The 15953-nt window shown below is 43.0% G+C and overlaps 1 protein-coding gene across 1 annotated transcript in view; it reads left to right on the top strand.

The window, feature by feature from the left end:
- CERT1 (ceramide transporter 1) overlaps nt 1-15736 on the top strand; it is a 158162-nt gene extending 142426 nt beyond the window's left edge. Inside the window, 9 exon segments of the mRNA XM_068248716.1 lie at nt 532-624; nt 3899-3964; nt 4626-4721; nt 7422-7554; nt 7634-7704; nt 7785-7913; nt 9920-10049; nt 12771-12908; nt 15535-15736. Coding sequence (XP_068104817.1) covers nt 532-624; nt 3899-3964; nt 4626-4721; nt 7422-7554; nt 7634-7704; nt 7785-7913; nt 9920-10049; nt 12771-12898 — 846 coding nt within the window. The 3' untranslated portion in view covers nt 12899-12908; nt 15535-15736.
- Nucleotides 15737-15953: the final 217 nt, after the last annotated feature.

Here is a 15953-nt window from a genome sequence, read left to right as displayed (position 1 = left end):
TCGGATTTTTCAGTCGAATGAAAAAAAGCTTTAAAATTTTTCGGGAGATACGATCGTTTTTATCGAATTGCCGTAAAATCGGATCATTTTATTGTATCGTGTGTGGCCACCTTATGTCTTTAATACAGGCTGGTTGGAACAGTAATTTCCGACATGTCTTAACTGCTCCCAATCAAGAATGTGATTTATTTTGTGCAGTACAGATCTGAAAACTGATTCAGTTCTCAATCAGGAGTAAATTGGGGTTTATTGGTTTGACCTGTCGATCTGATGGGAAACTGTCTCTCCTGGTAAACACCCACATTGCCTTCAGTGTGCAGATATTTCTGTAGATCTGCCAAGTTCAATGGTGCTTTTGTGTTGAGGTTCCCCATGATAAAACGCTACTTTCTTTCTTCCGAAGAGGTTGAATCAGGTTTTGTTTTGTTTTTTTCCCTCGACTCTCCACGTTAAGACTGGTATGAAATGCATCTGTTAGAGACGTCTGTAATTGTATAAATACATTCTGATATTTTATGTGCTGTTTTCCAGTCTCAGACAGAGAAGAACCGAACGCATTCCTCATCCCCCATGCCAGCAAGTGATGCATTTACAGGGGTGGGAAGCCACAGATTTGCCCGAACGGTAAGCTCAATCCTGACAATATTTCCTGCTCTCTGTGAAAAATCCGCCCAGAATTTGATATGCCAGTAACTGGGGGAAGTATGTGGTTACTGTGACTGAATAGGGATCACATTGATTCTGTGGCAAATAGTAGAAATAAAGGTGATGGAATGTGTATTTTTCAAGGCAAGATATTGATTACTATTAAAATCTATACACAATCAGCCTGATTCTGTAAGGGCCCTTTCACACTTACCACAGTGCGTTCCATTGCGTCGCACAAAAACGCTGCATACTGTTGCAAAAGTATTGTTAGTCCTCTGGGGCTATCACCATGATCGCGGTGCAGCGGCAAGAGTTGCAGTGGCGGCGTCTGCGGTTGATCCTGAAGTGAGGCATATGCTCATTGGAAAGTATACCTCACTGTATGGTCGCACTGCAGCGGTAACATGCAGTGTGGCCTTCTGAGACTGTGGGGGAGGGGTTGCAGAGGAACCACAACGGATGAGCAAAGTGTGGAAGGGGCCTGAGAGGATCGCTTCAGTGATGCAACTCCAACATGTGAGGCAAGACTAAAGGTGGCCACTAACGGGTCAATTTCTAGCGAAAAATTGTTCAAGCGATAAATTCTTATCGGATTGGTTGTAAATCTGTTGATGGACACAATTGATCACAAACTGTCATAAAAAGTAATCCGGTTGGATTTTTGTCAAACCAAACTTTGGATTTTCTTGTTGGTTGTGATGGATAGGAAGCAAAGATTGGTTCGTTGATGGTGTAGTGTAAGATTTTTCATTCAATCAGAATTTCTGATCACTCAAATCATTTTTTTGCTAGAAATTGGTCAGTTAGTTGGCCTCTACATTCCAGTCACCCATTTGGATGTGTAAGGAATAGGTGCCCATCTCCTGTAACATGTCTCCTCACGAATTTAGTGTCCTGTACACATTTCATTTTTTTATTACTTTTTTAAAGGTTACATACAAAACAAATTTGGTGTCCAGTATGGTGAAAGTAGCTCTTTTTTTTTAAACAATACCAGTTTCCTGGCAGCCTTGCTCATTTATTTGGCTGCAGTAGTGTCTGTATCTCACCAGAAACAAGCATGCAGCTTATCTTGTCAGATGTGTCCGTAATGTCAGAAACCCCTGATCTGCTGCATGCTTTTTCAGGGTCTATGGCTGCCAGGCAACTGGTATTGCTTAACGGGAAATGTCAGCCTCCATATCCCTCTCACTTCAGGTTCCCTTTAACTTGAAACTGAAGTCTGTGAGAAGTCCTGAGAATGGGCTTCTTCTGTAAGTATTAATGTAGAGCGGTCTGTGTGGAAAGTGGAATGGCAGTGTCTTTATAAGTGGCGTTATGTCTCTCGCTCTGGGCGACTGGAATATGAAACTGCAGTCTCCAGTCTTCGAGACATGAGTTGCCCAACCAGCAGCGAAAAAGGCTCCAGAGCTACAAACGCTTACAGTTGTAGCACCAGGGACTCAACTAACATACTCCCGGATCCCACCGGGGGTGTACAGTCAGAAGCAAAGAATAAAACAAGCTGGGTCTCCACCTGGATTTTGAAATATTTGCTTAAAGAGGTTCTGTGGAGTGTAAAAAAAGACACCTGGGGCTTCTATCCGCCCCCCTGTAGCTGTCATGTCCCACGCCGTCCTTCTACGATCCTCTGTTTCCCGCCACTGGTCAATTTATTTGTCTAACAAGACGAATAGTGCACGCTCCCGCTCGTGTCTCCAGGAGCTTACTGCGCAGGTGCAGTGCCAGGTTTTCTCTTACTGTGCCTGCGCAGTAAGCTACCGGAGGTGGGAGGGAGAACACACACGGGCGGCCGTGCAGCCACAGTCTCGCTACAGGAATAATCAGACCAGGACCGGCGGCGGGGAACAGATCGTAGGAGGATGGCGTGGGACATGACCGCTACAGGGGGCCAATAGTAGGCCCAGGTAAGTGTCTCTGTTTTTGTTTTTTTAACATGCCACAGAACCCCTTTATGCACATTATTACAAAGGCCTGTGTGCTGAAACGTTGTGCTTTCTGTGGCTAAGTTACCACTAATAAATTAAGCTAATATTGCAAAATCCTGGTGGAGACCCAGAGTGTTCTTTGCTTACAAAACCAGCGTTTCAGAGCTCCATAGACATTACTCTACCTCTGATAAATGAGCAAATTCTATGGGAGCGACCCTTTCTCAGGACTCCTCTGATATAGGTTGTGGAACATCAGTGGAAGGGACATGGAGAAGCCTGTATCCCAAAATAGATGTTTGCTTATTACAACTTTCATGGTTAATACTAGAAAACTGTTCTTATTGCAGTTTCAGTTCTCAGTGGGTTGAGATGTAATTTTTTTCTTCCTTGGTCCACTGTGTATCTTTCACTGCAGTCAGCTGCATTATTACCCCCATGAAGCTAGATACACCTATGTATTTCATATGCATCGTGCATTTTTTTAAACAGACCAGGTTAAGAAACTTTGTTCAAAGCTCTTTCCTGCAAAGCAGTTCATTTCAGCAGCCAGCGCCAAAGCTGGGCGCCATCATTGCAGCAATGACATGCTGCGCAGCCCGTGTAAGAGTAATTCTGGGATCTGGCGATCGCTAGACCCTGATATAATCTCCCTCAGATTTGCTACAACTAGTATTTAATGCCGCCGGGGAGTTTAGTGGCAGCAGGGAGAGCTGTCATTTGGCTTGCTCTGCGCCCAACTGCATGGTGCCGTCATATGTAGCAGTTTCCCGGTGTTCCTACAGCTTGTGCCTACCCCCCTTACTGAAGAGGGGGCACAAATAATAATGCTTATAGCATTACTGATTAGTCTAATGCAGGCTTTCTCAGCCAGGGTTCCTCAGCTACTCTGCAGGGGTTCCTTGGCATTTCCCCTATCGTGGGGTGAGCATACTAAAATTGGGGGCACTGTAAAAAGCATTAAATTCTGAATGAGCACATTAATATGCACTAGAATAAGGGCCCTGTAATAGGGGGTAGTGAAATAAACCGCCACAGCTGCTTTTAAAGACCATTCCTCCTGAAAATAAAAGCATCGGGGTTCCTTGAGATCCAAAAAGTATTTACAGGGTTCCTCCAGGGTAAAAAGGTTGAGAAAGGCTGGTGTAATGTGTAGACATTTAAAATGTACACTTGTGCCTGAATTAGAATGTTTAATTTTCATGAAATATGCAGCACGGTGAATGAGGCTTTCAGGTGTGCCATATTGCTTTCTCTTCTGATTTTCCATATCTATTTGGCTTTGCCTTCACCTGTCTTTTCTTTTGCCATGTCCCTGGCAGTCTACTTGTCATTCCTCTCCAGCTGAATTAGTCAGGGCTTCTGGTGAGCACAGATTTGACAGCCAGGTACTTTCATCTCATACATACATTTTTTTTTTGAATGCCATAACTTTATTTCTAATCTCAGAGTATTTCACTTCTAACATTTACTTAATGACGTGTGTCCTCTTTATCTTACAATTACTAAAATGTGTTTGTCTGCTTTTATGATGGTTTGTACCAGTCTTGCGTTGTGGAAATATGACAAGTATTGCATTTGTGTTTTGAACTTATGTTCCAACCAGATGCTCTGCATTTCCTCCGTTGCCATGCTAAATGCATTTTCTCATGCATACAGAGCAGCCAAGCTCAATCTAGTGCAGGGATGTCACAGGTCCTTCGAGGGCCAAGATTCTCACACATTTTTGGTACAGCTCAAATTAACTGACTGGTCTGAATCAGGAAAGCTGTGGTCCATCAGGTAGAATACATTCCTCTTTTTCTCCATCCATCCTAAACACTGGCATGGATCTGGCCCCCCAGGCCTGGAGTTCCACACTGACAGTTGTGATCTAGGGGTAAAACTGAAGTGAACAGAATACAAGTTTTGTTTGCATTAGTTGGCAGTTATAGTTCAGAGCATCTAGTGTGAACACGAGTTAATAATTTTTTCCCCCTGCTTCTGTGGACTATTATGATTGTATAGCACTGTCAGGCCGTAATTGTTTATCTTTCCTGTCTGGTGCAGGTGGAAGAGATGGTACAAAACCACATGACTTACTCACTGCAAGATGTGGGTGGAGATGCCAACTGGCAGCTTGTTGTAGAGGAAGGAGAAATGAAGGTAAGAAATGGGTTATGTTATGCTAAGAATTGGAGATCTGTTGGGTTAAAGGGGACAAACTGAGAAGTATATGGATTTTTCCTTTTAAAATACTAGTTGCCTGACTCTCCTGCTGATCCTGTGTTTCTAATACTTTCATTCACAGCCCCTGAACAAGCATGCAAATCAGGTGCTCTGAAGTCAGACTGGGTTAGCTGCATGCTTGTTTCAGGCATGTGATTCGAGGGATAATCAGTAGAAATAGTTCAAGTGGCACTCCCTATAAAAATAGGAGCAATGTGAGTGATGGGACAAATTAACTCTCGCCAATTCACCGGCGCTTCCTGGATCCACCTGCTGGAACGTGTGCACATCGGACTTGAGTGAAGAAAGGACTGTAAATGCCAATATCGGGAAGAAAAAGAAAATACCGGGCACCTTCCGTTCTGGGTCTTTATTGCAGTGGGTATATCACAGGTTACTTGACAACGTTGTGTCCAACATTCAAATCATGCGGGGGTGGTGTAATGGAGGTGGGGGGGGGGGGGGTGCCGGGCACCAGATGGGGCTTGCGACGGCCGTTTCGCGTCTCACCGGACGCTTGGTCACGCTGCGCTCAGGCGTGTGATTCAGCCACCACTGCAGCCAAAGAGATCAGCAGGACTGCCAAGCAAATGGTATTTTTTAAAAGAAAACATCCATATCCCTCTCAGTTAAAGAGAACCCGAGGTGTGTTTAAAGAATGTTATCTGCATACAGAGGCTGGGTCTGCCTATACAGCCCAGCCTCTGTTGCTATCCCAAACCCCTCTAAGGTCCCCCTGCACTCTGCAATCCCTCATAAATCACAGCCATGCTGTGAGGCTGTGTTTACATCTGTAGTGTCAGTCTCAGCTGTTCCCCCGCCTCCTGCATAGCTCTGGTCCCTGCCCCCATCCCTTCCCTCCAATCAGCAGGGAGGGAAGGGATGCAGGCGGGGACCGGAGTTCTGCAGGATGCGGGGAGAGCAGCAGACTGACACTATAGAGATAAACACAGCCAGCTCTGACAAGCTGGCTGTCAGCAGTGTGGCTGTGATTTATGAGGGATTGCAGAGTGCAGGAGGACCTTAGGGGGGTTTGGGATAGCAACAGAGGCTGGGCTGTATAGGCAGATCTAGCCTCTGTATGCAGATAATATTCTTCAAACCCACCTCGGGTTCTCTTTAAGGTTCCCTTTAAGGTGTACCTCAAATGACTCGCAGAGATAAACCTGTTAGTCCCAAGTCTGTTTAGAACTGGGCAGTTTCTTATTCTTCACTGTAAGGGTTAGGAATCCAGGGTCCTAAATGACACACACTCTCTGGTAAGTCTTATTTAGGAGTAGGAGGAAATCGATTGGAGGCGTCCGCACATCCTTTTTTCTTCAGGAACAATATAGTGCTTTTATTGCTCCAACATACACATGTAAAGACATCCAACGGTCACAGCCGACAGTCATTTTGGGGCCATAATGGTCCCCTTTGTCAAGGCTCAGACCCCGAAAAGATTGTCCTAATGGTTGAATGTTTGTACATGTGTGTTGGAACAATAAAAGCACTGACACTGTTACCTCAGTATTCAGCAATGTATTTCAGCAATATAATGTTGTCGTCCCACCATGCTTCATGGGAAGGGTAGCAGTACCCCACAGTGCTATTAGAAAATCTACTTATTTGCAGTTTTGTTTACTAGTGTTTTTACCTAGCAGCCATGCTAAAATTATTTTTTTGTCTGTTAGAAGCAGAGAGGCTAAAACCTCTAACTGCATCGAATTATTAACACCTGATGCAGAGTGATAAGAGTGTAAGTGCAAGCAGAGTTCATTGTTCCCTGTACCCAACCTGGCTGCTCCATTGAGTATTGCCCTGTCCTTAGGAATAGAATGTGCCACTATCCTGTAGTCTAGCGTCTGTAGAGCACTCTGCCTCAAACTATCTCCTGAGGGTTATAGTCCTTATCCGTGTGGATGATAGTAATTGTGTTTGTGTACACCTCTTAAGATTTCCCATTTGTATGACCTTGGGATACAGCACACTTTCTGGTCACAGGCAGTCTTGTGCTCATGAGGGGGCTTGATTGTGCAGCTCTTGTATGTATGGCTTGCTGTACGCCTGATCAGATTGTTCTCACATTCCTTTGCTACCACTGAGCTTATTAAGGAGAGCGTGGTAGTAAATAGTTAAGGCACTCACCTAAAGTGTACCTGTAGTGAATAAAAGTGCCCCAAATGGCTACTTAGCTAAGTAGAGGGAAGCCTCTGGGTAGTCCAGAGGCTTCCTCTATCCCCCTCCTACTCATCGTTCCAGTGCAGAACTGAGGTGGAAGGACAGTCGTAGGCTTTAATGAGAATTACAGCTAAACGGCGCTCTGTTACGAATTTGGGAGCTGGTGATAACTGCAGCACAAATTAGAAAAAAAAATGTAATTTGGCTGCCGACAATAGCTGGTGCTCGAATTGCGTAGTTGTGATTACTAGGAGGGGGAATAGCATTAACCCCATCCATGAGTTTACCTGCAGCCAGATTTCGGCTTCACCCTGCGTCAAAATTTGGCCGCGACCATTTCAAAAGTACGCAGAGGGAGATGTGAAGTCTCTGGGGATCCTATACCGAGGTAAGTATGTGACTTTTTCTATTTTATGTCACAGGTTTGCTTTGCATTAAACAGTTTATCTGCCTGATATAATGATGAATCTGTTACAGGTATATAGGAGAGAAGTGGAAGAAAATGGCATTGTGCTTGACCCACTAAAAGCCACCCATTCTGTGAAAGGTGTGACTGGACATGAAGTCTGCCAGTACTTCTGGAACGTGGAGGTGCGCAATGACTGGGAAAGTAAGTGGCTGCTTCCTTCCCTGAGAGTCTTATCACTTGTTCTTGTGGCATCTGTAACTGTATTCATCTGTTTCCACAGCTACAATAGAGAACTTCCATGTTGTTGAAAAACTTTCTCCCAATGCACTCATTGTCTACCAGACACACAAGGTAAATGGCTTGTTTTCTTATCCTGTAATTCTATGCCTGCCTCTCTCGGAACAAGTAATGAACCTGTGATTGTGATGCAGAGGGTGTGGCCGGCTTCACAACGGGATGTCCTGTATTTATCTGCGCTCAGAATGATCCCAGCTGCTAATGAAAATGAAACCGATACTTGGATTGTGTGCAATTTCTCCGTAGACCACGACAGTGCTCCGGTGAGTACCTGGGCAATTATTTCATGGTGAAGGGTAGTATACTCCACCGGTTGTAAAGATTACCTAGTAGTAAATTCTTAATTTCACTTTTGAACTTCCGCTATCATGAAGGCATTTCACCTTCTGGCCATTCACATGTGAGACTTGCACAGGGGTTTGGCACAGTCAAATCTCTTGACTTTTGTGCTTTATCTGTTTCTGCATTAGCCAGCAAGTCTGCGCCCAAAAATTATGTAACATATTTGTATGCACAAGGTTCCATTGTTCAGATGAAACCCCCCAATGCATCCTCCCTTTCTTTAACCACTTCGTCACCAATGGTTTTTACCCTAACTGACCAGAGTAAATGTAATGTGTTAGCACTCCTCCCTTTCATTTCACCAATAGCTTTATCACAAATAACACCAAAATGATCTATACTTTTTTTTAGGCCACAATTAGGCTTTTTTGGGGTGATATTTATTTTCAATAATTACTTCAGTTTCTCATAAATTTAGAGAAAAACGTGTGGGGGGGGGGGGGATGAAAAAATAAACTATTTCTCAAATTCCATCCCCTATAATTTTAAAATCAATACTACTGTAAATAAAACCTACACATTTTATTTGCCCATATTCTCCAGTTATTACGACGTTTAAATTATGTCCCTAGTACAATGTGTGGCGATATTTTATTTGTGGTTTTCCATTTAGTGGTTTTTATGCTATATCAATCATTACAAACCTTTATTTGCAAATATAACAGTAATATACCCTCTTGCCATATGTATTTGAAAAAAAAAAGTCCCTAACGCAACTATTTATGTATGTTTTAGTTTTTTTAACAAGTTTTATTTTGGTAACTATGAGGGGAAGGAGGTATTCATTTTATTTAATGTAAAATGTAGTGAAAATGTGTATTTTTACTTCTTGTATTTTTTTTTTTTTTTATTACCGCTAGATGTCCCCACACTCACTAGTCAGTGTGCTTGCTTTGAACAAGCACACAGATAGTGTAACATAAAAGATCATTCATTGGCTTCTCGTTGAAGCCATGATCTTCCCTTACAGGCACTTTGGTTCTGGGAATACTTATTCCCTTTCACCAATGGCGACTCTCCGGGTTCCGACGGGTACGCGCGTCGGCGGATGACATTTCAAAACTTCTGTTGATCCGTTAAGATGTCACACGCACCCACGTTACTAGGCTACTGCGTGGCGCACGTGTCTGGACAGCGGAGGCAGCCTGGAGCAAGACTGAGGCCGCAGACAGGTAATGTATAGCGTGCACTTGGCACTGGGCGGGGACATTTTACATTGGGGGAACAGCGCCAGGGGGGTTTCATCGCTCGTCCCGATATCGCTCACTGTTAACGCCGCAAACCCGTTTCACCAAGTTGGCTCTACATCTTGTAGCATATCTGATTGATTAAAAGGAAACTTAACTGAGCGGGGTATGGAGGCTACCTGTTAAACAATACCAGTTGCCTAGCAGTCCTGCTGATCTCTTTGGCTGCATTAGTGGCTGAATCACACACCTGAAACAATCATGCAGCTAATCCAGTCTGACTTCAGTCAGAGCACCTGATCTCCATGCTTGTTCAGGGGCTGTGGCTGAAAGTATTAGAGACACAAGATCAGCAGGAGAGCCAGACAACTGTTATTTTAAAAGGAAAAATCCATATCCTTCTCAGTTTCTCAGCAAATCTGATAGTCGATCGGCCGCCAAATCGCCTGTTTTGTCCACCTTTAGACTTCCTGTGAAGGTATAACCTACCTTTTGAGCTTGCATCCTGTGCCACAGACACTACTAATGAGATGCTGATAATTCAGGCTTGCGTGCCTGCAGCTTGGCATTTTGGCTATTCAGTGCACTTCCCGCCAATTTGGTAGGAGACCAATTTCAAGCTGTACACAATTGGCATTAAATTTGCATGCTAATTAGGGGAATTTTTGTGGGATTTGTTTTTGTTTGGTTTGTTGTTTTTCCATCTGGAGTTATATTATGACATCTTTCTTCTGTATTAGCTCAATAACCGGTGTGTTCGTGCCAAAATCAACATTGCCATGATCTGCCAGACGCTGGTCAGTCCTCCAGAAGGCAATAAAGAGATCAGCAGAGACAACCTGCAGTGCAGGATTACATATGTTGCAAATGGTAAGTGCCTTTCTCTGTGTGATTGTATGCTGATAGTCGGTGATGAGCACTCACTGCAAACTGCTGTTTTCACGAACAGTCGTTAGCCGCTGACCCATTTATTGTAATGGTGTCTTTGATTGCTTATTAATCAGAGTGCTCAGATGTTAACATATTTCTTTTGCCATTTACAATGCTGTCTGGCATTGTTGATCACAAGAAGCAGGGTTGGTTTTCATGCTTTGTGGGTGTGTCTGCTTGCTGTTGCCTGGGTTGTAGTATCCTCCGACTCAGTCCACACTATGGGTGTTTATTGCAAAGAACGGTGACAGTGCATATGGCCCTCTCTGTCCGCAGAACAATATTCTGACGTCTAAAGGGGTGACACGAGCACAACTGCTGTTCAGGGGCCAAGCACTGTGCAGACTGTTGCTTTGGAGGGGGAGGAGGAATGTCACACGGGGAACAGGGAGAATAATGCGCCTGGGATGCGCAGTTGTTTAATCGGACCCAAATTAAAAATTGAATAATTTGTAACATTATTTTTTAATATGAAATCCTGAATTTGTAGTTTTTAAAGTGACAGTGAAGCGAAAAATAACCCCTCATGATGATGAATTGGTGGTGTAATACAGATAATTAATAGAACATTAGTAGCAAAGAAAATACTGTCCTATCTTTTCATATATAGCTTCTTATAAGAAGAATCATAAGATTGCATCATCCTCTAATAATTGCAGTTTCCACAATACTCAGCATTCTAAATTATTTCACAGAGCATGCCAGTGACCCTTTGAACTTTTCTCTGCAGAAAAACCATAAACAATAAGAATCAGTGAGGGACAGTTGAGATAAGGGCTTCAAAAGACAGTGCTGTCCAGGACTTTATAAAGCGCTCACAGAAGCTCTTTTGCATAGATAACTTGAAGTTTCTTAACTCTTCCTGTACTGGAAACAATATGAGACTCAGATTTGTGCTGATGTTTTAATTCTTATCAGTACTACACATACAAATCATATCATAAGTTTTTTTCACTTCAGATTCCCTTTAAGTTAATTTAATCATACACTTGACATTGCAGGTTGAAGCCTGTTGTGTTACATGCGGGGATAAGTACTACACGGGCTCCCAGAAATTCAAATGGAAACAGAATAGCAGAAAAATTGTGTTTTTCATACGTTTGCATTTTCATGCATCTGGGTTTGCGTTTAAGATGGTGGTAACATTAATTTGCAAGATCTGGCAAGCTCAGAGGACAACTATACACACTCTTAATTCTTGACAGTCAGCCATGAACAGTCGCTTTAGGAGAGTTCCACGTAGCTTGTTTAGATACTTTAGTGTATCCAAGGTGACATGAAATAGATGTGTGTACAGTGGCAAGCCTATAAATAGTCTATTCCTTTTCTGTCTGAAAGAGTTAATATTCAGGTATGCAAGTGACAGTCTCTCCAGTCGGGTCCTAGTAGGACTAGAGCATAATCCTCACTATTGGGGAATTGCAGCCATAAAACTCTTGCCTGGCAGAGAACAAAAGATATCTCACTACCGAAAACTTGTACTGGTAAGAAGACAATATCCCACTTTGCCTAGAGGTCTGACCATTAATGTACACAAAATTAAAAGGTTCTTATGGAGCCTATCCCTGTTTTCAGGATCGTATATCTGCTATCCTGACAAATTAGGAAATTGCTTGTAAAACACTGGGGAGAGATGAAATAAGTTGTTTAGTTTTAGGTCTGGGGCTGTCATTGAGCAGATACAATAAAATATTAAATCTGCGGTTTTTTTTTTTTTTTTTTTTTTTTCAAAGTGAAAATAAATTTGTGAGAAATCTCAGGTCATTTTTATGCTAGGTACACACTGAGATTTTCTTACAGATTTTCTGGCAGATCGGTTATTTCCAGCCTGTCCGATCTGATTTCTGATTGATTACACTGATTGTTTTCCGACAGAAGTGTACAGAAAACAAACGGAAATGAGATTGGACGTGTTGGAAATAATCGATCTGACAGTAAATCGGCATAGCGTGTACCTAGCATTAGGAGTAGGAGGATAGATACAATTGTTTGCATCAGTGTATTTTCACCTCTGGTTCACTTTCAGAGAGATCCTTTAGCCAGCCATACACAGCAGGTTGAGTCCCGGTGAAATCTCTCGGTAATCAGCCCTGTGACGCAGCCTTCCTCTCTGCCGTGCCCTCCACCATTCCCCCCCCCCCCCTCGTGCGTGCACATATACATTACCATTGTTGCCTGTCGCGGTGCCCATTCATCTTCGGCTTCCTCCATTTACTCCTCACACACTGCCAGTGTATAGCACATGGTGTCGAGCCACGTCGCCCCGAGATTTACCAACCTGTCTGATCGATACATGAGCCCAAAATTGGTCGCAGCGTCGATCTCTTGCATTCTTTTGGCGGCACCAATTTTCATCTTATTCAATAATTATCGGTGGCCACGCCGAGTGGTGTATGGGCACCTATAGCTGCGCCATTTGTCACATAACAAATACTGCAGGCAAGGGGGCAATACATAAACAATGGACCTGCTCAAACCTCTGGTTTCTGCACTGTATTTTTCTCTTGTAGTTTCTTGCAAATGTATGCATACTGTGCATTGTGGTTCATGTACTACTAGTATACACCCAGCATCAGATTTGTTTCATTATGGATGCTTGGAGCTGTGTAATTTTTGATGCAGAATGTTTCTCCTCTACTGACCTGTACTTCTCTATTGCAGTGAATCCTGGAGGATGGGCCCCTGCCTCAGTCCTAAGAGCGGTGGCCAAACGTGAATACCCCAAATTTCTGAAAAGGTTTACTACATATGTACAGGAGAAAACCTCAGGCAAACCAATTATTTTCTAACCGTTGCCAGGTGAGGCTCCCCACCCTTCCCCGTATTTTATTTATACTAGCATTGCTATTATGACACGTCCAACTGCTGTCTGTAACTATCATGCATGCAGTGCGTATGTGTTCCTTCATTGTAGCAGACAGGAGGGACTTTGGACAGCACAGAAATGTTGGCATGTGTTTTTTTTTATTTTTTTTCCCCCAAAATCACTCATAACAGAACATGAGAAGTGCTTTTCATAACACGAGTGATTAGGCCTAGGACCCACTGGCAGTGCTTTTCTAAGGGTGCAAACGCACATTCAGTTTTGATTGGCTAGTTACTACCTCCAGTGGTGTAGCAATAGGAGTTGCAGAGGTATCGACCACATCGGGGGCCCTCGGGTCAGAGGGGCCCCGAGGGGTGCTCCCTCAAGCACAATATTAGCTCCCTATTGGCCCTGTGCTGGTAATGCTGTTCCCCATCACCTTCTTGCACCTCTGACACTGTGGAAATCCTTGGCAGGTTTTGGTGCACCGTATCAATTATGTATAGAGTGCTTGTGGGGCCCCATGTAAAACTTGCACCGAAGCCCTTAGCTCCTTGGCTACGCCACTGAACACCTCCATGTAGTATGAGGGCTAACAGACTTTGAATACTAGGAACAGTTTGTATAGGTAAGCTCTCGTACTACAGGGAAGTGTGTGTGTGTGTGTGTGTGTGTGTGTGTGTGTGTGTGTGTGTGTGTGTGTGTGTCCCTTTGCTCAGTTCACATGAGCCAAAATGGTCTATTTCACAGAACACACCACAATGGACATGGTCCTAGCAGGGGGCGTCTTTGCTTCTGGTTCAAAGCTGAACGTCCTCCTTTCTGGATGGTGGTCTATTGATGGTTACTGCTGCACTATGGAGCGCCATTGTAAGGCACTTTAGGAGCACATTTACTATTAGGGATGGATAATGAGCTACAAATAACTCCAAGTTGATGCAGGATTATGCAAATTCTGCATGAAATTGTATGCCGCTTAAAAATGGCTGGAAATCGAATTTAGGCTTGCTGGGATTCAGTTGGTCAATTTTCAAGCTGCATCAATTCTGCATCAACTTAGAACTAGTTGCATCTCATTGACTATCCCCAATTACTATAGCTTTGTGGTGGCCTGTTTATTTGTACTATTAACAACCCGTGCATTTTACTTATACCTACATCCCTGAGTTTTCAGTGTATGTTCCTAACCGGTTTACTCTTTATTACATGACAAATGCCACTGCTATGAACCACCTCAAAATATATTCTTTGGTTGTTCAGTTAAAATACCAGATATGCCTTATTACTAGTTTGGCATATTCACCCAGCAGCTGTAGTAATCAGATCCAAACATTAGGGCAATTGTTTGGTGCCCTGATGCTGTACAGATGTGTCTCTGGGCAATGGAAGAGCGATGCAGGTGCATCTATGCAGCATTCCTCAGCTTGGTCACAGGTCCCACTTGTATCGCCATGTTTTGTACTTTTGTCAATAGTATGCAATTACCACTTTATTACATGACCTATAGCACCGCCTGTTGGATTGGTGTTACGTACAATACAGCGGTGCTTCAGCAACGAGACCGTAATGAGGTGCTCTTGGGAAGTAGTAGTGCTCCAGTGCAGAGTCTTATGTAAAGTCACATGTCTATATAGCATATAGTAGAGACTGAAAAGCAAGGTGAGGGTTTTTAGGCTCCGTAACTGTCAAGTGTAAAACGTAGCTTTTAATTACAATTCTCCTTAAAGGACCACTATTGCGAGAAAATGTAACATTGAAAATACATGTGAACACATACAAATAAGTATGTTTCTTCCAGAGTAAAATGAGCCATACATTACCTTTCTCCTTTGTTGCTGTCACTTACAGTAGGTAGTAGAAATCTGACAGAACGGGCAGGTTTTAGGCTAGTCCATCTCTTCATGGGGGATTCTCAGCATGGCCTTTATTCTTTATAAAGACATTCTCTGAAAAGGGTTTAGACAAAGATGCCGGCCAGCCTCCCTGCTCGCTGCACACATTTTGGCAGTTTGATGGAGCAACTGACATTCACTAAGTGCTTTTGAAAATAACGAAAACCCTGAGAATCCCCCTTGAGGAGATGGGCTAGTCCAAATCCTGTCTGTTCTGTCAAATTTTTATTACATATTGTAAACATAGCAAAAAAGCAGAAGAAATGTACTTTGCATGTGTATGTGTTTACACGTATTTCATTTTTTTTGATTTTCGTAATAGTGGTTTGTATGACAAACACATTAAAAGTCCATGAGTCATGTGATGTTAACATTGATGTTTTTAATCCTCCTTTGTCATGAACTTTGAATTTGCAAAGTTATGCCTCTGAAGAAGCGACTGTTAAATGCCATGAAACTTGTTAGGCCATTCATGTTATCACGTGACTCATGGACTTCTACTATGCTTGTCATACCTGACTATTAAGGTGAGTTGTAATTAAAAGCTACGTTTTACGCTTGATTGTGATTGAGCTTAAAACCTCTCACCTTATTTTTCCTTCTCTACTATATGCTGTCTGATCGAGGGCAATCCGTTTGATGTCTATACAGAAAACCTCGTTTTACTTAGGTATTTGGATTGAAAAAGACAAACATCCATTGAGTTCAACCATCTCTTTGTTTACAGAGATCTGAAGAGGCAGTAAGGACATTCCACATTGGACAAGATGGTGAAAATTGCATCTCCAAGATGGAAACCGGGATCTTTTGCCTTTTTTTCCCCAAGTTGAAGCCTTGAGGACCTATTCCACAAGACTGAGCATCAAACACTAGCCATCTCCCGCTCGGCCTTCTTGCAAAATTTGTGTAAATGATACCCACATATTGAAGTACATGTCTGTCTCCTCCCTTCCCATTCTTTTCGGTTTGGCTTGCAATGAAAGGTCATGGGAAATATCTGTAAGAACCAAGGCTTTAATTTTCTACAACCAGAAACTTGTATACCGTAGGCCTGTAAACCTCACAAAGCCATAACTGTCTTGTGTTTATGGGCATAGTTCATGTTGTACTTGCTGTGCACATAAGCATAATGGGTGTTTTTAAGGT

Source organism: Hyperolius riggenbachi, chromosome 1, assembly GCF_040937935.1.
Source record: "Hyperolius riggenbachi isolate aHypRig1 chromosome 1, aHypRig1.pri, whole genome shotgun sequence".
Classification (NCBI taxonomy): domain Eukaryota; kingdom Metazoa; phylum Chordata; class Amphibia; order Anura; family Hyperoliidae; genus Hyperolius; species Hyperolius riggenbachi.
This window is presented reverse-complemented; position numbering and strand designations above follow the sequence as displayed.